Here is a 22,585-nt window from a genome sequence, read left to right as displayed (position 1 = left end):
CAGCATGTTATGATATGGTCACACCTGCTCATACAGCTGACTTTTTCTTATAGCCAAAAGAGAGATTTTTTCCCTTTTAAAAATACATTTTTTTTCCAGCAGGAAGAAACATTTTTAAAACAGACACTTTCATATTAAGTGAAAACTAAAAACAATGGCTTCTTCCCCCCAACTCATGAGGAATAGGGCTGGTCAGCAACAGATCTTGGATTCGAACCAGCTTTCAGGCCTCTGCCCTGTTTATTCTTCGTCTCCCACGGAAACCACTTCTGGGCTGGGGGGGGCGGGGGGGGGGGGGCGGGCGGGAATTACAGCTTCACCAGACCAGCAGCCTAGACCCAGATAGGAAAGAGGAGAGGTAGACCGAACTGTCACTACTGAACTTACTGTGCAGACTGTGTAGGACATCTGAATGTATTTAAAAGTTTTCAGTGGGATGGAAAATAGAAACAAAAAACATTTTAAATGCTCAAAAAAAAAATCTTAGAGATGCCTAAATCACTGTTTACTTTGAAAAATGAAAGCACAGAACCAACTTTAAAAATACGCAAACATTACATGTAGTTCAGGAAAATTGCTTTTTGTCACATTCTTCAAAAATCCAAAGCCCGCTCTGTGGAACCGATAGTTGATGCTTTCCTACCCTTAAAAGTACCTTGGCCAGGTCACAGATAGGAATTTCCCAAGAGCAGTGAGTGAATTAACTGTGAGAAGTTTATTCAACACTAACAGCTTAAAAAACAAAACAAAACAAAAATAATAAAACAGAAGTGGGCAGGGGTGGGCCGCAGACATCTAGCAGCTCAAGCAATAAAGCCAACTGTTTTAGGATTTTGCCCGTAGTTGTGAAACGGCTGTTATTAAGATTGAATTACATATATTTCCCTTTGGTGCTGAAGCTAAAACTGGTTCACTTAAAAGAGTATAATTTGTACAAGGCTAAGAAATAGCTTAACAGTAGAGCTCATATTAGACTGAATGACAAATCTGAGAAATGAGTGGATTAGGATATAATTCCATTTTTCAAATCACGGTTGGATAACATTCATAAGTTGGCCAAAGAGTTCAGCAAAAATCAGTTAGAGCACCCTGGGAGAATCAATTGGCTTTATGGAATTTACGACAAAGTACATTTTATTATTATCTGTTAATTGTGTTATAAAACCCTATCATCAAAATTTATGACATGTGCACTTGTATACAAGTTTTTTCCCCTAGGAGAACACACTGTGAAGTGTTTACCGGTATACCACCGATGGATGGGAAGAACAGGGAAGGGGGAGGGGGCGAGAGTTGAAAACCAAAGGAAGATCAGTTTTTCGCTTGGTTTCCTGGTCTGCCCTCAGCATCCAACCGCCACAGCGTCTTCCACGTGCCTGTCTACAGGCGTTCACGTCCAACAGCTCCAACGAGACACAAACACCCCGCCCCCCCACTCAGAATTAAAAGCACTTGACTTGAAAAAAATCAACTTTATTTTTTCTAGGGTAAAAAAAATAGAACCAGCTATTAATTTTTTGTTGTTGTTGAGAAAATGCTTCTTTTGATGTTCACATCCCAATCTCTGAAAAGGTGATCTGGTTACTGAAATACCCCCGATGCATTCACAAACCAGATCCACGCGTGACCAGCCCTTTACCGAAGTTACAGGTGCCACAGCCCTTACACTCATTCTCTTCCTCGTCACAACGTGCAGAGACACACAGAGCGAGACAGGTCGCTGAGCTGAAGTAAACATTATGGCATCAGGAAACAGAAATCCAACCGTGTAAAATAAATACAACTTTGTGATAACTATAAAGAAAGAGAGCGCACTTAACACAGCCGCGGCAGCCCGATGTGTAACTGCTTCATTACCCAGTCAGAACAGAAGTCCCTGTGAAATGCACAGACTCCTTACACTTAGAGAACGTGCACATCCCAGACCTGTGTGTTCAACAGTTTTACACAATAAAAATAAAGCCATTCAAAATATGTGTGCATATTTTGCAACTAGAATACACTTAAAATTGTTTTGCTCTTTAAACTGTTTTAAAAAAATATTAAATGTAAAAATCCTCACATGGAAATCTTGCAGAAAAACATATTTTATCTTCCATCGGCCGCGCTTCCCCAACAGGTTCGCACCTGCGGTTCACGCCCAGGGTCCAGTTCCCACGTGCTGGGGATCGATGCAGAACGAGCACAACAAAGCACCATCCAGAGACCGCTCCAGAGAACGCCCGGCCCCCTGTGATCCAGAAAGGTCCGACTTCGGTGGTTTTGGTCCCAAACGGCTTAGTTCATTCCCCCTCGTACAGTGAGCCAGGATTCCTGCTGCCCCGTGCTGCTTTTGACTTTGCTTTTCGTGTTACCAGAAGCAAGGCTCACAGCCCTACGTGGCAACAAATGAGACTAACCTTTCCCATCCGTCCTTTGTGGACCGGAGCTGCTATGCCAGTAACGGTAACTCTGGAGCGAGTCCTGTGTAATGGTCAAATAACTAACTCTTCCTCCCACGCAGTAGTGCAAATAAAATTTCCTTTAATACAAAAAGAATCCAATAAAACTATCCATGATTAAAGGCTGCATTCTATGATTATAACTAGTTCAGAAGAGTCGTTAGGGATGTGATTGTCAAAACCTTACTAAGACGAATTCACCGGAAGTGAGAGGAGTGTGAGCACAGAACGGAGAGGCATTCTTAGCACTGACCCACATGATAGGAGCACTAGAGTGATGTTCTGAGGTTTACATTTGGTGAGTTAATGTTTCCTTTTCATCAAAACGCTTGAGAACAACTGCAATACTGCCAACTCTTGATTATTAGGATTTCCTTTTTAAGTCTATGCATTATTTAGGTTTTTGTGTTTCTTCTTCCTGAAGCTGTCTTTCCAAATCTTTCCACTATTCATTCACAGTCAAAATAAATAAATAAGAGAAACTAATAAACAACTCAAATCACTTTTTTAAATTAGCAAGCATCCAGGAAGAAAAAAAGTGTGATGAGAGTAAATATTCAAACTCCTAAACACAATTAGATTTTTCGCTTCCTATGACTTATTACTGGAATAATTACTCAGTAATCACTAGCTCCTTTACTGTAGAAAATTAAGGGTTGGTTGTAATTTTAAAATATGACAGATAATAAGACAGATCTGAAATCACAGTTATCTTTAAAAAAAGAAAACCTCTACGATTTAGAGGTTTTTTTGTATATTTGAACACCAACAATAGTTTCTGAAGTTAAGTGAATTTTGGGATGGTCACTCCCGTAGTCCCTGCACCCGCCTGAGGCTGGGCAGATGTTCACCACTGGGACTCCGGGAGCCAGCGGGGAGTTCGCAAACCCGTCTGCTGTGGGGCTCTAGGCAGGACAGCGGAGATTNCCAGGAAGAAAAAAAGTGTGATGAGAGTAAATATTCAAATTCCTAAACACAATTAGATTTTTCGCTTCCTATGACTTATTACTGGAATAATTACTCAGTAATCACTAGCTCCTTTACTGTAGAAAATTAGGGGTTGGTTGTAATTTTAAAATATGACAGATAATAAGACAGATCTGAAATCACAGTTATCTTTAAAAAAAGAAAACCTCTACGATTTAGAATCTCAACTAGCTGGCGCGATTACTCAAGACATCATTTCCACTCTGTAATTTCTCTTTCCACTGGCCTACAGGCTTCTCTACAATACCGTATATTTGAACACCAACAATAGTTTCTGAAGTTAAGTGAATTTTGGGATGGTCACTCCCGTAGTCCCTGCACCCGCCTGAGGCTGGGCAGATGTTCACCACTGGGACTCTGGGAGCCAGCGGGGAGTCCGCAAACCCGTCTGCTGTGGGGCTCTAGGCAGGACAGCGGAGATTCTAAAAGCTACGGGGATACAACTGGCACAGTGCTATTTTCTTTCCACTTGACAAAATGGATATTCACTAGACTCCTCCCATCTCATTTTGCAAAGGAAGGACAGGGCAGGCATTTTTATTCAGCTCTGTATAGTGGCATCCTGCTGCTTCCCCAAGGCCAGGGAAGAACACCGATTCTCTCTTCACATTCCCTGGTGCAAGCCAGAGGACCCCGTTTCTCTGGGTAGGGAAAGCTCTGGCAATGCTCTCAAGCAGAAGGGGGAACATGTAGGTAAAGAACCGAAGGGGGCAGGGCAGATCAAACACACGTCTATTTACAGCTCACAGATCTATGTGCAAAACTGACTCACACATCCACTGGCATTTGTCACTCTAGAGGCTGCTGAAATGACCGCACTTGAAGAGTAAAGCGTCTTAAAGAACAGTCTGTTTAATGCCTACAGCGTATTAAACGACATCAAGTTCCTTGGGAGCACAGNATGTAGGTAAAGAACCGAAGGGGGCAGGGCAGATCAAACACACGTCTATTTACAGCTCACAGATCTATGTGCAAAACTGACACACATCCACTGGCATTTGTCACTCTAGAGGCTGCTGAAATGACCGCACTTGAAGAGTAAAGCGTCTTAAAGAACAGTCTGTTTAATGCCTACAGCGTATTAAACGACATCGAGTTCCTTCGGAGCACAGGGACTGCCCAGTGGCCCCAGCCCGCCTGTGTGCACACGTGCACTCGCCTCAGTCTCTGACAGCAGGACTGGCCACTCTACCTGTGGCTGGCTTTAGCAACCAGGACAAGGTCTGACAGCTAGGACTGTGTCTGCCACGCCCCCCTGACGGCTGGCTCACCTCTCAAACGAACAATTCCAATTCATCCTGTAATCCAACAGCATTTGCTGGGCCTCAAACAAACTTCTATTTGGGCTTCCTATCATTATCTGTACTTCTAAGCTGAGGTGGGTTTCACCTACTCACCATCACTGCAAAACACATAAAGAAATGCTCAGCTTGCACAGAAGTGGCCCCTGTGACCCGTCCCCTAACCACACACAGGGCCGCTGGCTCCTGCCTCTTAGCAGCAGTCCTGCCGTCAATGAGGTATTTCCGCGAACGCGCGCGCTCTGCACACGTGCAGTGGGTGAACCCAGAGCTGAGGCTGCGTGGGTCTGAATTTGGTGTGGCTTCGCCTCTCCCACATCACTGAGAAACACCTTCCATCTTCTCGGGGCTTTTTTGGTTTATTTAAAAACAAAAAACGTCAGCCTTCACTTTTACCCTTCAGCCTCCTTCTCAGAACTGCCACTTGTATGATTAGTGACAAAGGGGGAACCTACACTGCTAGCGTCACAGAAAATGACCGCTGACCCACTGGGATCCCGGAGTCTCACAACCCCAGACCACGAATGTGCTCCGCCTCCACACGGGGAGTGCAGGTGACGCCCGCGGCGGTGCCAGCACTTTTTGGGAAGAGTTTGGTTCTACTGTGAGGTAAACTGTATGAACACAGTGACAAATAAAGAAAAAATGCCTTCTGTAAGTAGACACTCGACTCCATCTTCTCCAACAGCGTCTGGAAGAGACCGCGAAGCCTCCTGTGCGGGTCTGTGTCCTGGTCACAGCGCGCCAACACGGGCGGCTCCTTGTTGTGGCAGGTTCTGCGGGTGCCATGGGACAACCGGTCACCATTTTCAGCCCGGCCGTAGCTCTTGTTTTGCTAATAAACTAGCCTATTTCACCGTATATTGATCATTTAAATATTGTGCATGGATTTGTTTCAACCATCCCCCCAAATTAAGATAGAACAAACAAAGCCGCTGAGCCGGACAGAAGTCTCCGCTGGGCGCAGGGCCCGGGGCGGGTGGCGCGGGCGCACAGGTAAGACACGCGGACAAGGCAGCCTCTCGAGAAGCCCACTCCCTGATTACGCCTACATCTGTGTTCAGGCTGTATCCCAGTCCTTTGCTATAGATGCATCTGATAAAAGTGCATTTTGTAGGAAACAACGGTCAATCTACAATACACCTTCTGTACAAAAGGAGAAACCGAGTGCCCACCCCCACGCGGGAAAGCACTCGCGCATGTAAACACAGACTGGGCGAGCCTTGTGAAAGGGCGCGTTCCGCAACGCGGATGTGTCCGCTGGACACCGCTCCCCGCCCCGCCGCACGCCTGACCCTGAACCTCACTGACTTGGTGAGGACTGGCGCGTCCGGGCAAACGACAGGGCGGCAGGTGTTCGGAGGGTGCCAGCCAGCGCCCCTCGAGGTTCCTCGTAACTCAGCAGACGTTGGGGGGGGAGGCCGCCCCACAGCACTGCCCTCACGGAGACACCCGCCAGGAGGACGCCGCTTGAACTGGACGATCGAGTATCTGCTGGCAGCAGACTTCCTCTCGTCTTCTACGATGGTCTTAGGATTTCCTCTTCTCCAAAGGGGATGTTCGCTTAAATGTGTGGTAGAGTGTATGTTTTTAAAACATGAAAAGTCCTTACAACATACTAACAGGTCATTATATTACTGATCCTCCTTTTCACAGAGTTTTAAAATATCCCAAAGGGGGATAAATATTCATCCATCCATGGAATTTCCTTGGCTTTTGTTTAATGTTCTGATTTGCACATGTAAAATAATACACACTCATGGAAGTCTGAATTCCTATGGTGACTGTGACGAGTCCGAGTCCTAAAACAGGCAATGGTAGAAATACCGCAGGGTGTTGTACCACATGTAGCCTGACAAAAACGCAAAAGACTGTATGAGAAAGATCCACACGTTGCTGAGCGTCATCGCCCTGGAGTCGGCTTCCTTGTGGCCCTCGGGAGGCGGGAAAGCCCCTAAAACACAAGATGGAAATATTACTTTGTTTTACCGTAGTGGAAGGTCTCCTGAAATAAAAGCTGAATATTAGTTTGACTAGAATTTTTGTTTTTTAAAGCATCTTCTGTGACTACCGATTGCTCTTGCAGAGAGATCTCATTCGAATTAGACCTCTCAGCCTGCTGAGCCCTCTCCGGCCTCTGGGCCTTTGCTTCAATCCCTTGGCCTGGAGCGCTCCTCCCGGTCCCAGGGAGTGGCCGTGGCACCTGCATTCTTCCAGAATCAGGGAAAACTCCACCTGCTCCCTGACACCAACCCCAGTCAGTGGCTCTCATCTCCGTGTTTACTTCCGTCTTGGCACTTTCCACAGTCTGGAATAATCTCGATCTATCTTTTCTCTACAGCAGGGGTGTCAAACTCACTTTCACCAGGGGCCACATCAGCCTCGAGGTTGCCTTCCAAGGCCGAATGTAATTTTAGGCCTGTATAAATGTAACTACTCCTTAACTAGGGGCAAGGAGCTCGGGGCTGTGGCCGGGCAGAAACAAGGTGGAGGGCTGGATTCGGCCCGAGGGCCTTGTGTTGCCACCGTGCTCCAGAGTGTCTGCTGCTGGACCGAAACTGAAGGAGAGCAGGCGCTCCGCTCCTTCGTGCCCCACTGTGCCTACAGAGCTTCTCAGTGGCCAGGACACAGGATGTGTGAAATCAGTATTGAAGACTTTCCCAATACTGATTCCTCTAGCTACAAGTTAAAGGTCTCTGCCACAAAAAGTGGCGGTGTCCTGGCTGGTGTGGCTCAGTGGACTGAGCGCTAGCCTGTGAACTGATGGGTCCTGTTCGATTCCCAGTCAGGGCACATGCCTGGGCTGCAGGCCAGGTCCCCGGTTGGGGGGCCTATGAGAGGCAGCTGAACAGTGTTTCTCTTACACATAGATGCATAAAACTTTAAATTTTTTTTTAAAATACTGGTTGTTTTTTTTAATTTTTAAAGGTGGTTGATTTTTTAAGATAATCACTGATATTTTCAAAAGGCAATATGATTTATGAACTATATCTTAATAATAAGGAGGAGAAACACAAAGTAAATAGGTTTCTGCAAAGGAAAGCTGGGCCATTCCAGGGCAATATTACCTAAGGTCATCTTGATAACACTGCAGCATTTCAAACAGTCTTTGTCCTTGCTGATAATCCCCCAGCTTAAGCTGATTCATGCGGGGATTTGCTTCTCCCAAGCACTGTACAGAGAACACTTTCAAGTTTTAAGGTCTATTATGCAAATAGGCTTTTAAAAAAGAGGCTTCCATCATAATCACTACAATTTAGGCCAAATATCATAAAGAGACAGACCCCAGTGGCCTCCTAATTTCCTCATGCCTCCTCGCACATCCATCCAGTCTCACCTTTAAGGAAAATCTAAGAGGAAGCCTAAGGAGGGCAAACAGGGAGAGGGCCATCTTACTAGTCTCCTTAGGGATTCTAACGTCACGCGCAGTGACCAGCTCCTGTCATAGTCACATGCCCTGCTCCATGGCCCCAGAATGAGAAGGTCCAGATCAGGAAGGCAGAGTGAAACAATCCTACACACCAGATCGAAAACACTACACATAATGAGTGGTACCAGCCTTAGCTCAGCATCAGGCCTCTGATAGCCTGATTCAACAAGGACTTTAATTCTGGACCAAAAATGTCCAAGTGGGAAGAAAACAGTGCCTTCTGTTCATCAAAAATCCCAGGGCTGTCCTCAGACTCGGGACAACTTTCTCCTCACCCTTTCTCCTCCCCTGAAGGCTGCCTCCAGAAAACTGGCCCGCAGGTAGCTACGTGTGAAAGCACCATGGTGAGCCCGGGCTCTCCCAGTGCCAACCTCCTCTGCTCATCACTTCCTTTCTCCTCACGCTCTCCTCCTCCCCCACTACATCTTCTTCCCTGTGCTGCAGTTTTCAACGAACACGGAAACTAAAGTACAGAAAGGGGACGTTAGGGCAAAGAGACATTCTTCTCCCACGGAGAAGACTGAACTGTATCCCTACAAAAAAGAATAAGCATATAAAAAAGCAGTTACAAATGATCTCAAGTGACCGCTAGATGATGGTATTATTTAAACAGTCAAGTACAACGCCAAAAAACAAACGTCATTTACTACTGCAGGAAATGGCTTGTGTAACTACACACACGATTAGTCTTCTGTAGACTGCACGCACTCTCTTGAATGAGATCCATTTGCGCGACATCTGACTTATCACCTGACCTTTGTGCACTGGCTGATGGAGCAAGTGCCTGAATACATTTAACATAAATTTGTCTTGTGAACATTCTAAGTTGAATTCTTAAATATAAACATACTTTGACTTTTTTAGAGTATCTGAAGAATAAAAAAAAAAAGGTTATCTCCCCTAAAGTGCATCTTTGGAACTACTGGTAACTTGAGGAAGGAAGGAATGTAACAGCATTCTGTGTACCTGTCTTATAAAAATGCGATAAGAGGTCTTCTTTTTCAATAAAACGTTGATAGAGCCAATCAGAAAGGTCATCAGTCTCCAAGGGTACATCTTTAATTGGAAAGATCCTAGTTAAGAAAATAAGGGCAAGAATTACTTTAGTTCAGAAGTCAAAATCATTCAGACCCACAGTTCAGCTTTGGCGATGAAATAAATAGCTGAAGGAAGTTATAGAATCCTCTTTTGCAAGGGTGGGTTTCTTCAGCTTCTCAAGTTACCTTGATTAAAAACAATGTTGATTACACAACAGAGTTCATTTATTCATTCCTTCGAACGTTTATTAGCCTATTATGTTACTTCTAGTACTAGGTGGTAAAAACATATTATTAGTTATCCTCTATCTACAAATAATCATTGAGAAACAACTGTCTTCCCATGCCTGTGTGTGAAGTAGGCATGGTGTTCAGAACAGATGAAATTTTAAAAGAAGTACTTTCGGACACTGGAACAGTCGAGTGCTAGGCTGAATGCAGCAGCTTAGCAAGGCTCTCCCCTGGGAATGTCTGAACTGGACAGAGTGCCCCTAACTTCACGCCTTTTCACCAACTATATCAGAGACACCGGTTTCAGGAGCAACCTCCCTCAGACTGACTGGGGGTGGCTGCGGGACACGGCTCTGGAGCAGACGGGATGGCTGGTGATAAACATCCCCTGGAGGCGAGAACAGAGGGGACGGCATGAGTCATGCTACACGTCTGCTGACCTTGAGAAAGAATTCCTCTTCTTGCTTGTTTCCCAAATTTTGGGGAAGAGTGTTTTAAATTTTTTCCCCTTTATCAAAGGTATAAAGTTACACAGTTAAAAAGTCTACAAAAGGTTTATTTGTGTGAAAAAACAGCAGACCCTGTTGCTCTCTCCTTCGTTTCTCCCTCCTTAGAGGAATAGATTTTTACTTCTTTTAGCTGATCACCTTGACATTTATCACCATGTTTCTTCTTCACTTTTGGGGCTCATCTGCTGAGTTCCCACTATGGAATATGAGGATTAAGCTCTTTTTTCTTCCCATTCCCTCCACACACCAAAAATGTCCCAGCTTTTCCATGCAATTGTATGGTAATTTTAATTAGCACAATATGAGACATTTACATTATTATAATCATGTAAATATATTTGAAGCTAATCATGGCTACTTTTCCTTTCTTGACCAATTTTTGTTCTCCCTGAATGGAGCAGTTACAGTTTTCTATGTACACATAACTAACTCAGCCACGTGCTCTTGGCCAATTGTCCAGAATCAATTCTCCAGATCAAGTCTGCAAACTTTTTTTTAATGGGCCAGATAAATAATATTTAGACTTTGCAGGCCACGTGATTTTTGTCGCAAGAATTCAACTCTGCTTGTGGTGTGAAAACAGCCAGCAGCAATGTGTAAATACATGTGTGTGTTCAAATAAAATTTTATTTAGAAAACAGACAGAAGCCAGACTGACCTGTGGTCTAGCTCTCCCCCCACGGCATTCATGTACATCAGACATTCCTCCGACTTCACCTCCCTGAAGGGTCTCACCCAGATTCCGGGTTTGCCGCCTATAGTTTTGTCTTGCTAAGGTCCTTCACTACTGTCCTGGTGACCCTCTGCACTCCTAAAGTGGACTTAATGTTTCTTACATCTTATACCTTCCTCTCTCTGCCTGTACTCCACATTCTCATGGAGCACATCCCTCAACAGTTTATTTTTTTTAATTTTTATTTATTTATTTAAGATTTTATTTATTTATCTTAGAGGGGAAGGGAAGGAGAGAGAGAGAGAGAGAAATATCAATGTATGGTTGCCTCTCGAGTGTCCCCTGTCGGGAACCAGGAACTGGTCTGCAACCCAGGCATGTGCCCTGACTGGGAATCGAACCGCAATCGTGTGGTTCGCAGGCCCGTGCTCAATCCACTAAGCTACACCAGCCAGGGCACCTCAACAGTTTCTTAACAACAGGTAATTAAAACTTGCATTTCTGCCAATGTCTTCTTTCTGTCTGCACATCTGGTTGACAATTTGATTAGATAAAGAATTCAGGTTGGAATTAATGTTCTTCCATCTCTGTCTTTTTGTCCTCTTTCTGGGAGATTTATTATTTAACTTCTAAACTTACTGAGTTTTTACATCTTTTATCATATTTTTAATTTCTATGCGCCAAGTGTTATTTTCTATAGTGTGCTATGATTGCTTTATTGTTGCAATAGCACATCTCTGGGGTAAATACAATGGGAAGTTTCAAACATGCACAAAAGTAGAGAAGAGGGTTCATGAACTCCCATGTTCTATTAGGACTTTTGGAGACTGTTCTTGACTTGTTCTTCCAAGTCACTGTGTTATGTTTGCTTCAGCCTCTGCCTTTCACAGTAGAGGCTGATCAGCTTGCCCGTTCCCTGGTATTCTCTGTTGCTCGTTCACATTTACAGATGTGGCCTTGCCAGCAGACTAAACACTCTCAGCGTGTCAGTGGAGTTGGTTGACTGTGAACCTCACTGAGGACCACCTGGCTGGGCTAGTCAAGTTGGTTTTACCATTTCCCCTGCGAAAGCTGGGCTAATGGAGGCCTGACCGCTAGCTCTCTGGCAGTTGAGACTGGGACCAGGGCTGGGAGTCTCAGTGCTTGGCACACTTACGTCACTTAACCATGCTATGTTCACGACGGGACGGACCCCTGCCTCGTGTGTGGGAGTCCAGACAGCGTGTTTCCCTCTCCAGAGTAAACCTCCAGTGCTGGCGGGGAAAGCGTAATCGCCCACCTGTGGGAGGCAGGGACGAGGTTCCGGGGATCTGAGCTCTCCCTAAACGGATTTAAACAGTCTCCCCAAGTTTAGCAATCCTTTCAATCTCACGTCCACAGGCAAAGATGCTGCCAGTTTTTCAGCCCTGTGGAGGTTCTGGGGCACAAATAAGGTTGGCTTTGGCCTTCCCCTCAGCTGGCTTAGGGCTCTGTGTCCAACGGCCCAAGCTTTGGTGCTACTGTCTTTCCCGCTGTTCTCCCCGCCCTTGACGGTCTATACCTTTAAATCCCTCTTGGGTGTTCTTTCACTGGGGTTTTGGAAGGGCATGAAAGCAGACATAATCTTCCACACCTCTTCTGAGAAGCTGTCTTGTTATTTCTGAAAGGTCTAAGATGATTTTCTATCTTTGGCCAGTACCTACCACCTGCCATTCTACGCAGGAATGCATACTGCTCTTCCGAGCTCAGGCGACATGGGTGCAAATTACTTAGTGAGGATTTAAAAAACGTACTGATGGATAGTGCACGCCCCCATAAAAACACCAAACAACTTCTACGGTTTACCAGTAGAAGAGTTTCAGGCCAGTAAAATATTATGAAGGGTTCCATGTAGCCAAAGTGACATGCTCAGACTCCTTCAAAGGCTGTTCAAACAATTACTCATGTAATGCAATCATTGGTACACAATTTCAAAAAAGGTCAGAAGGGAAGTTATTGATGAATCAGATTACTTTCTCTTATTTAAGCATTTAAATATCAAACTGGGGTATTTTAGCAACCAAATTTAAGTATCAGTAGATAGTGTGAAAAAAACATTATGAAAATATATACATAAATATATATATATAAATATACATAAAATATATTATGAAAATATATTTCAAAAAATCACAGGGTTTTTTTTTGTTTTGTTTTGTTTTTTTTAGAGAGGGGGAAGGGAGGGAGAAAGAAAAAGACAGAAACATTGATTGGTTGCCTCTTGTATGCAGCCCAACCGGGGACCGAACCTACAACCCAGGCATGTGCCCTGACCAGGAATCGTTCCAACAACCTTTTTGCTTTGTGAGATGACACCCAACCAACTGAGCCACACCTGCAGGGCAATCACACAATTTTGATTAAGAAAAAGAAACGTAACCAAATACAGTTTTATTTACACAGAAAGTAACTTTCCCATTCTTAGTCACCTTTCCCTTCCCCCCAAATATAGTACTACATTCTCATAAAGCAGGGATATAGGTGTTTTGGCATATCAGATATTTTAATGGGGAAGGAGATGCTAAAGTCCAGAAACTTAAAATTTCAGCTTGCTACTGTGAAGTCCCCTATCAGAATGAAAATTTCCCTTGCTGGGAAAGAGCTAACAAACAAAGAGATAAATTTTTAAATGTCAACACTTAAAAAAAAGGATTTTATTTCTTTTTAGACAGGGAAGAAAGGAGAAAGAAAGGGACAGATACACTGATTGGTTGCCTCTGGCACACCCTCTTACTGGGGAACTGGCCCACAACCCAGGCATGTGCCCTGACTGGGAATCGAACCAGTGACCTTTCAGTTCATAGGCCAACATTCAATCCACTGAGCCACTCCGGCCAGGGCACCCCTTTTAAAACGAGAAAAAATACTGGAAATGCTTACACCTCATAAAATTATCCTATACGCCAGTATTTCTTAACCCTTTTAATGCCTATTCTCCTAAGTAATTGAAAGATCTCTTTCACACTAAAAATCTTATCTCTCTCCCAGTCAGGGCATGTGCGTGGATGGTGGGCCAGGTCCCCAGTTGGAGAGGCAACCACACACTGATGTTTCTCTCCCCCTCTTTCTTCCTCTCTTCCCCTTTCTCTAAAAATAAGTAAATAAAATCTTGTAAAATAAATTAAAAAAATTTTTACCTCTCCATGCACTCCCGTTCTCATATGTCTCACTGAGTGAGTGAGTGGGACTCCCTGACTGACAGTGTCTTCCACAAACATGGGGTTAAACACGGGGTTTCTGTTTTTTGTTACACATGGAGCCTGCTTGTTTTTTAGGCACAATGAAAACAATACCAGAAGACAGGGTGGCACAGTGTGTGAGTGCGGACTCTGCAACGGACAGCCAGGGGATGAATTCTGGCTCTACCACTTGCCAGCTGTGTGACCTTGGAAAATTGCTTAACCTCTGTATGACTTAGTTCCCTTGTCTGTAAAATGGGGCTAATCGCATTGTTTATGCTACAGAGTTGTTACACGTGCAAAGTATTTGGCGCAGGGCACCCCTCGGCACCAGCTGAGGTGGTGCCGCTGGCTGTTGAATCCTGGACCATTCACGATAAGCATTATTGTTCTTTCAGGTTCTCTGGGTACAGCGGCAGACACAGTCACTAGACTAGACCAAAGCTGTTTCGCGGTTCGGCATTCCACGACCATCTCCAGACAGTGCCATACTTGACACGCACAGTGTGTGTGTGAGTGTATGTATCTGTACCTGTATATGTGCGCTCTTTGTATGTATGTATACACTTTCTACACCACTGGCGGTAATGAAGCCAGGCTTGAGCTAGTCATGGAAAAGTAAAAAGGTAAAGAGTTGTTATCAAGTATTCAAAAGATAAATTACTGACAGAGATGCTAAAGATGCTTTTAATATTAATATTGATATAATCGGAGTACGGAAAAGGAAATAAAATTTCAAAGGAGGAATCTTGGGGCTATTTACACAGGTTTGTCTTTCCACCTCTTCTAAAGTAACTTTTATCCTTTAAATTATACAACACTCTCAAATTAGAGATATTTCAAGGATTTGATAGTTTCCTCTTCCGCCTCTCCCTAATTTAACTAACAAGGCAGATTCCTGTGGGGGAACGGGACCCAGGACACAGAAGCCCCTACAGCTGCTTTGCCAGACTGCTTCACCCCAACGCACACGAAGCCCTACAGGATTCAGTCAGCAGCCAGCACACTTCCACGGAAAAGTGTCCTTGGTGTGCACCACACACGCCAGTTCACGCTGCCTCACCCTGCTAGCTCACTCCTCGGCTGCAGAAAGCCGAACTCCTTGTCTCAAGACACCTCCGCTTAGAGTGGGTTTGAAAGGGAGTTGATTTTTTTAAAAAAGTCAGTTGGGAGTAGTTTTTCCTAACATCTTTCCTTCTCTAAGAAGTCTCTTTAGGCACCTGGTTGTCCGAAACAACCAATTATATGTGAGGACCGAGTGTCTACATGTACCAAGCAGTCTTATAATCTTAACTGCAGGCAGGAAGGGGAATTAAAAGGCAAACAACGACCATTTTGTTTTTACCTTTTCTATATTTACACTTTTGACTTCTTTTTCTCTAGTGCCTGATTAGGAACTCTAGTGCAATACTGAAGAGAGGTGACTAGGAACGGGGATGTTATTTTCTAGGTAAATAAAACCCTCTCTCACTCCCGATCTTCCGAGGGGAAGCATTCAGTAGTTCACCTTTCAGTAGGATATTTGCTGTAATATTTTCTGTAGATCCCACTAATTGGATTGAAGAAATCCCCTTCTATTCCCAATTTGCTAAGAGTATTTTCCTTTTTATCATGAACGAGAGTTGCGTTTTGTTGTGTATTGGTTTAATATGACTTCAAATCCACCTGTTAATGACAAAAATGAAGTTGTTTACTTATGTATAAGTAAAGTGGTTTTGATATAAGAGTGAGGTGTCAGGATGCCGTCATGGGCATCTGTGGCCGGAGCAGTGCAGCTGCTGAGGGCTGACCAGTGAGAACAAGTGGAGAAGCAGCTACGGCAGCTGCGGCAGCTATGGCTAGGGGACATTTGGACTAGAAGTGCCCAGAGTTTATGAGGACAGTGGGAGAGTGTTGAGTGTGGGCAGGCGGCTCTGCTGGTCTAGACAGCCCTCTGACGGCCATGGGGTGTTCTATGCACTAAAGCAGCTCTTTACTAGGAGGTGCAGAAGCCTGTGAAGAGTATTATTTTGATCATCAAAAGACAAATACCACATGATCTCACCGATATGAGGAACCCAGTGAACAAAACAAACAAACGAGCAAAAGAGAACCAGAGGCACGGAAACCAGGAACAGACTGACAGCGACCAGCGGCAGGGGGATGGGGGGGAAAGAAGGGGAAGGGTCTAGTCAAGGAACATGTGTGAATGACCCATGGACTAGACAATAGGGTGGGGACTGGACGAACTGACCGTGGGAGGGTGGGGCAGGGGAGAGCAAAGGGGAAAAATTGGGACAACTGTAATAGAATTAAAAAAACAGAATATTATTTTGCTCATTGATACCAGCACCTTTGTTTCCTAGCAACATACCCTAGGAACAAAGAAATTTTGTTTTGCGCTAGCAGATGGATGTCAGGGGTGGGTTGGCTGAGCCGAATCTGCCCAAGAACCAACCCACGGAAAGGTGTACCTCAGACTAGGTTTGAACATTATTTCTTCCATTTCCCCCTCGTCTGGAACAGCAGTGTAATTAATAAATTGCTGGTTTGGAATATGTTATTTTTTATTGGCTTGTTAAGAGACATTTTCCTGTATGCCACTGACTTGTGAAATTATTATAGTTTCCACGGTAAAGCTGAGTTAAATTATTGGCAAATAATTTGCTCAGTCTCTGAGCCTATTTTGCCACTTAAAACGAAATATGTTTTATCAATTCTTTTCTATCTGTTAAAACACATATAATTTTTTCCTTGATTCTGTTAATGCCATGAATTGAACTGACTAATTTTGAATGTTCAATCAAACTCACTCCTGGAACATATGCTCCCAAGACATTATATAATGTACTTTTTTATATATTGCTGGATTAATCTTGTGCCTAATATCATGTAAAAGATTTGCTGGTAAATTTTCCTTTCTTATAATATCCTTGGTTCACATTTTGGTATCAAAGTTATGCTGATCTTATAAAACAAGCTAGGAAGTATCCCCTCTTTTCTCTTTCTGAAAGAACTGCATTTAATGTCCTTTTACTGTCTTTTTAATGACATGTGATTTGTAGTGATGACCCCTTTTCATTCGTGGTCCTGGTAACATGGCCCTTCTTTTTTTTCTTAGTCTCGCTGGGAGTTAATCTCTATTTTATAGTGTTAAAAAAACCTTTTTTTTTGGTGGTGTTATTCTATCCTATTTTTTCTATATCAGTAAATTCTCCTTCATTGTTTCCTGTCTTCTACTATCTTTGGATTTCATATGATTTTCTTTTTCTAAATTCTTGAGACAGATATTCAGGTCACACATTTCTTTTTTGTTTTCTTGTTTTCTAATAGAAGCTCTGGAAGGCTACACATTTTCCTCTAAACACAGATTAAGCTGTAATCCATAATTTTATAGATCATATTTTCATTATCATTCTGTTAAAAATATTGTCTAATGTCATTGTAATCTCTTAATACATGGTGAACATTCACTTCTTCTCATTTCCTGATGGATAATTCATCTTTGTTTTACGAGCTGTGTAGCAATGAATAACATGACAAATGTCCATTCACATGGGCACACGTAGATATATCTACAGGATAAAATTCCAGAAGTACAATTGATAAGTCAAAGGTTAAATGCATTAGCAATTTTGAAAGACGTTGCTACCCTGTCTTCAGAAAGATTACACCAATTCATATTCTCACTAGCGATTTATGAGAATGCCTCTTGCAAAACGATACTTAAACAGGAGAGTGACAACAGTCCGTAATCTCTGATTGGGTGTAGCAGATGATGGCTCCGGTGCCTCACACCTGACATATGCCAGGTTAGGCGCGTATTCTCGGGGGTCCATCCAGGACTCTGTAAGACTAGGTATCTTGTGTTTTCATTTAAACAGTAATCTTAGTAAAAATGTTCTGAGTCTTACAGATAACACGTTAGTAGCCACGTAGCACCACGTGACTTCAGTGCTTATGCCTGTAGTCCTTTTGGCACAATTCAGTAAAAGGACAAGGCCAGAAAAGTGAACAGGGCCTACCGGAGAGCAACATCTATTCTTTCACCTCTTAAAATCTGAGATTTAACTATGGCTCTCCTTGTGACTTTTAATATCCATTAAAATAATACAAGAGGAGTTCTGCTCCCTGTAACTGCAGACCAGTTAACAGGGAACAGTTATAAATTCCGGCCAAAACAGAAACAGTGTGAGTGGAAGACTCTGGAGAGCGACCGACAGCAGGCACACCGTAGAGGAGAGTCAACGCTGGGAAGACGGATGGTCCCGGGCGAGAGTTCCGTTTTCTACAGCTGTTTTACCTAAGAATTGTTCGCGGTTCATGGGACGCAAGGAAGCTAAAAGTCATACAGTAGAAACAAGCAGTCTCGCCGGCTGAAGAATCAGAGGACAGACATGGGTGACTGCAACAGCTGGAAAGTGAGGAATCCCAGGGAGTAGTGAGTAGAGTGGGAGTCATGACTTCTGAGCATAAAACCCACCCAAACCTCTGGGTGACCCCGAATGAAGTCGGGGTGGGGCAGAGTCCGAGCAGAATAAAGCCTCACAGTCTTACTCCCAACACGAGGGAGGTGCCCCATGTTACTCCTCAGGAAATTTAGTGATTTGTTTCATTTTCTCTAAATTAAATGTCCTCAAACATTTAGATTTTGAGGTAAGTCGGTTAACTTTCATCTAGAAAAATGTTTTAAAATTAAAAATTTAACAATCAGTTTATTTTTTAAAGTGACTGGAATTATAAATTACTTTTTACTTTTAGATTATTTAATATGTTTTAACACAGTTTTGTAATGTAAGTAGCACTTTTTAAACTATTCATCTCTATCCTAGCCAAATGGTTTAGAGAATTATTAGTATTGTTTTTTTAACCTCTAAAAATATACTATTTCTGTAAATATAAAATCAGGCCTAATCGACCTAAGGGTAACTTAGCAAGAGCCGCAGGGCTAAAGAATATCTTGAAAAAATATTTAAAACATCTTATAAGGAGAAAATGATGAGGAGAAAATGACATGAAAAGTAAGGCTGTAATAAACAGAAGAAGTTTATTTGAGTTTACCAAGTGAACTCTTGAAAGAATTAGTGGTGAGGCTGGTGAAGTATCTATGGCTTTAAATGGGGGAGAGTGTGGGCGTGGGGCTGTGTTTTAACAGAAATCCTACCCCGCCACCTGCCTAGAATGGCCTGGGCATTCTCTTGCCTTAGGAAACAGCCAGCAGGACAAACCAAACGCTCCCTCCAAAGCAATCTGATTGTTTGGTCACCATGGGATTAAAATATTAAAGTGAGTAATCATCCCGTAATATGGCAAAGTATCAAATACACTAAATACCAGTTCTGTTAGAAAAGAAAAGGAGTTCTTCTAGGATTAAACAAATAATCAAACCACAGAAATAAATAAATCTTCCTGATACCAATAGCTACCCAAATTAAAAACCAGTTCCTAATTTTCAAGAAATAAAAATTATTTTTATCCATAATCCAGAATGAACTCTTAAACACTGACATTCTACCAAAATCTACAGAATCAGATTTCAGACCACTAGATAAATTATACTTTCACCTAAAAAGATACAGAATTATAGCAGCTGGCATCTATACATTTGAGCTAGAACATTCGAATTTTCATGCACAAAGTTTCCAAAATGTGTGTTAACAAACAACACGGCTAATCCCTACATTCTGCCAACTACGTGCAGGGAGCTAATAAGCACCTAAGGTTTTAAGGTAAATTTCTTCCTATCTTCAAAAACATAATAACTTCACCACCAAACAAGTATTATAAAAAATGTTAAAGGGTCTTCTTTAAGAAGAAGAAGAAAAAAATATGAACAATAAAATAGCAATAAGTACACATCTATTGACAATTGTTTCTAAAAAACAAAACAAACAAACAAGCAGCACAGAAATAGAATCATAAATACGGAGAACGTTTGGATGGTTGCCAGACGGGAAGGGGGCAGAGGGGAACGGGTGAAGAAGACGGAGGGATTGAGGAGTACAAATGCGCTGTTACAGCACGGTCGCGGGGACGTCAAGCACAGCAGAGGTCACGGAGTAGCCAAAGGACACATACGCACGGCCCACGGACAGGCCCGACAGTGTGGGGACTGCCTGAGGGAGTGGCAGGGCTCAGCGGAGAAACTGGTGCAACTGGAGTAGCGTACACAAAACATAGTTAAAAAACAGTAACCCAGCAGAGGGATACAAAAGTAAACAATCTAACACCAGAATATGTCAAAGGGAGTGTAAGCAGTTTAAAGGATTTCTGGGGAAGTTTACATGAAGGGGCGTGCGTGTCTGCTTGTGGCACAGGACTGTGGAAACGGCATCACTTGAGATCGACTAAAAGAGTAACCAGAATTCAACACGAAGTAATGTTTTTTAACCAAGTAACAACACACGTGTAGTTTTTAAAAGTCAGAGTACTACAAAGGTTCATAATCGAAAACAACAGCCCTGTGTTTTCCCTCCTCAGATGCCTGTTTCCCAGAAAACTTTTTTTGCTATTCACCTCCACACTGCTTATAAATAAATATGCTAATACCACTCTTCTGGATCATCCAACTTAAAGCATATTCACTGACTTCCTCCTAAGGAAGACAAGGATGTGGCTCTTACTCCTTTGTCCTCTTCTCCTCCTCCTTCCTACATGGTTAATAATTCCTTCTCAGTGCCAACTTTGTCCTTTAGAATTTTTTCTACTTATTGATATTCAAAGAGAGAAAGGAAGGGAAGAAGGAGGGGAGGGGGAGAGAGAGATTGAGAGAAATGTCAATTTGTTGTTCACTTATCTGTGCATTCGTTGGTTGACTCTTACATGTGCCCTGACCTGGGACTGAACCCACAACCTTGGTGTATTAGGATGATGCTCTGACCAGCTGAGCTACCTGGCCAGGGCCAATTCTGAACTTTGTAACTATGCTTACTCACGTGTGTTCTCTTTATTTTCTTATGTGTCTATTTCCTCGACTGGACCCTCTGCCTATCCACTGTGTGAATCAGTGCCTACTCCTTCGTGGGAACTCAAGTTGGATAACCTGAATCAAACTAAAAGTAATCTGCCATTGTAAAACTTTACGAGGTGCCATCTGCAGACAGTTAACTATACCATGGGCATAGTTAACTGACACCACTGGGGTTAGTGTGACAGGAATAACTCAGAAATGCAGAAACTACTTGCCACCAAAAATAGATTTACGGACAAGAACAGACACTGTCAAGTTTAACATGTGAAAATTTCTCCCAGCATTCAATTCCCAGAAATTCTGCTTTGAGCCACTGTCCCAAAATAAGGTGCTCGGGACTCATTCTCAACATACTAAATATATATATATATATAATATTTATAGCTTCCCCCTGGATCCACTAGAAAGGTTTAAAAAAATATCTCTTCTCAGTTACCTGAAAATAGAATTCGGCAACTCAGATACAAACTTTTAGCCACTTTAACACAGGGATAAACCAAGGTTCCAGAGTAGCAACCGTGGGGTCACCTAGGAGAGGATTCTGCAGGATGACATTTGTGTAGGGAAGGAGAGGGCAAATACTCAGCACCCAGGCCCCCGAATCCCTTCACAGCCAGGGGTAACTGAGCCTGCCGCCCCTTGCCCCTGAGCCCTGCTCCTTGCGATAGTCCAAAATGTAGCAGACCAGCAGGCCCCAAGAGGGTATAAACAATGCGATGGTACTGTTTAGACCTTAAATGTTTTTATTATATTTTTATTCTTGTTACATCCTTTGAGATAGAGTAAGAATCTTCATGTACTTTTGCTGAATAAACTGTCCAGTAAGCAAGACATGACAATGACATATTTGCTTATGACAGTCCTATGATGCTTTCCATGAGTCTAATGGTTTTTGATTGACTTAATTTTTTAGGTCAGTTTAAGGTTCACAGCAAAACTGTGGAAAAGGTGCTTCCATAGAGACTTCCCTGATGACCCCAAACTCTTTATTTCAAAATTATTTCAGACTCAGAGAAAAGTTGCAGATTCCCCAAATATCACTATTTTCCATATTTGCTTTATCTTATTTTTTCTCTATATACATGTGTATTTTTCTGATATATATATATATGTATATATATGATTTTCCTCCAATTTTGAGAGTAAGTTACAGATATTGTGTCCCTTAAATACTTCCGTGTTTATTTTCTAAATACAAGGACAGGATCTCATATCACCACAGGGCAAGGAGCAAAATCAGGAAATTAACATTGATACAATACTGTTATCTGACCTACAATCTACCTACTTCATTCAAATTTTGCCACCGGTCCTGCTAAAGATTATAACAAAAGAAATCCAGAAACAAAGAAAAGAAAATAGCCCAGGTCAGGCAGCTCAGTTGGTTAAAGCATCATCCCAATACACCAAGGTTGTGGGTTCGATCCTCGGTCAGGATACATAAAAGAATCAATCAATGAATGCATAAACAAGTGACACAACAAATCGATGTTTCGCTCTTCTTTCCTCTCTCTCTAAAATCAATAAATAAAAATTTAAAAAAATTTTAAAAGTTGAAGAGTCAAAGAAACTCTAAAACTTTCATTCTGGGTGTGGATAGAATGATGTCAACACCCCAATTGGAAAGCCAGGAGAAGCAAGTTTGGGTGAAGGAAAAGGAGTTTAGTTTTAGAAGTAACAGGTTTGAAGAAGCAACAGGGTATTCACGTGGAGGAAAGGAAGTTAAATGAGGGGGTGGAACTTGGGGGGAGCTGGAGGTCCATTTATAGAGAAGCCACTTCTGTAAGCTTTGCCGTGATGGACTCAACCGCCATAGGAAAAAAAAAACTA

General features: G+C 42.8%; 1 protein-coding gene and 1 long non-coding RNA gene across 2 annotated transcripts in view; both read right to left on the bottom strand.

Annotated features, from left to right (window-relative positions):
- Nucleotides 1–1,334: 1,334 nt before the first annotated feature.
- Nucleotides 1,335–4,322, bottom strand: LOC118974271 (uncharacterized). Its single transcript, XR_005063845.1, has 2 exons — nt 3,575–4,322; nt 1,335–3,170 (listed from the first exon to the last, which is right to left on the bottom strand). It is a non-coding gene; the product is annotated as an uncharacterized LOC118974271 (long non-coding RNA).
- A 154-nt stretch (nt 4,323–4,476) lies between these two features.
- LPGAT1 (lysophosphatidylglycerol acyltransferase 1) overlaps nt 4,477–22,585 on the bottom strand; it is a 67,322-nt gene continuing 49,213 nt past the window's right edge. Inside the window, 2 exon segments of the mRNA XM_037027653.1 lie at nt 4,477–6,683; nt 9,126–9,232. Of these exon segments, the coding sequence (XP_036883548.1) occupies nt 6,532–6,683; nt 9,126–9,232 (259 nt within the window). The 3' untranslated portion in view covers nt 4,477–6,531.

This window comes from Sturnira hondurensis, unplaced genomic scaffold (assembly GCF_014824575.4).
Source record: "Sturnira hondurensis isolate 20B ecotype Veracruz unplaced genomic scaffold, ASM1482457v3 Scaffold0019216, whole genome shotgun sequence".
Classification (NCBI taxonomy): Eukaryota; Metazoa; Chordata; class Mammalia; order Chiroptera; family Phyllostomidae; genus Sturnira; species Sturnira hondurensis.
This window is presented reverse-complemented; position numbering and strand designations above follow the sequence as displayed.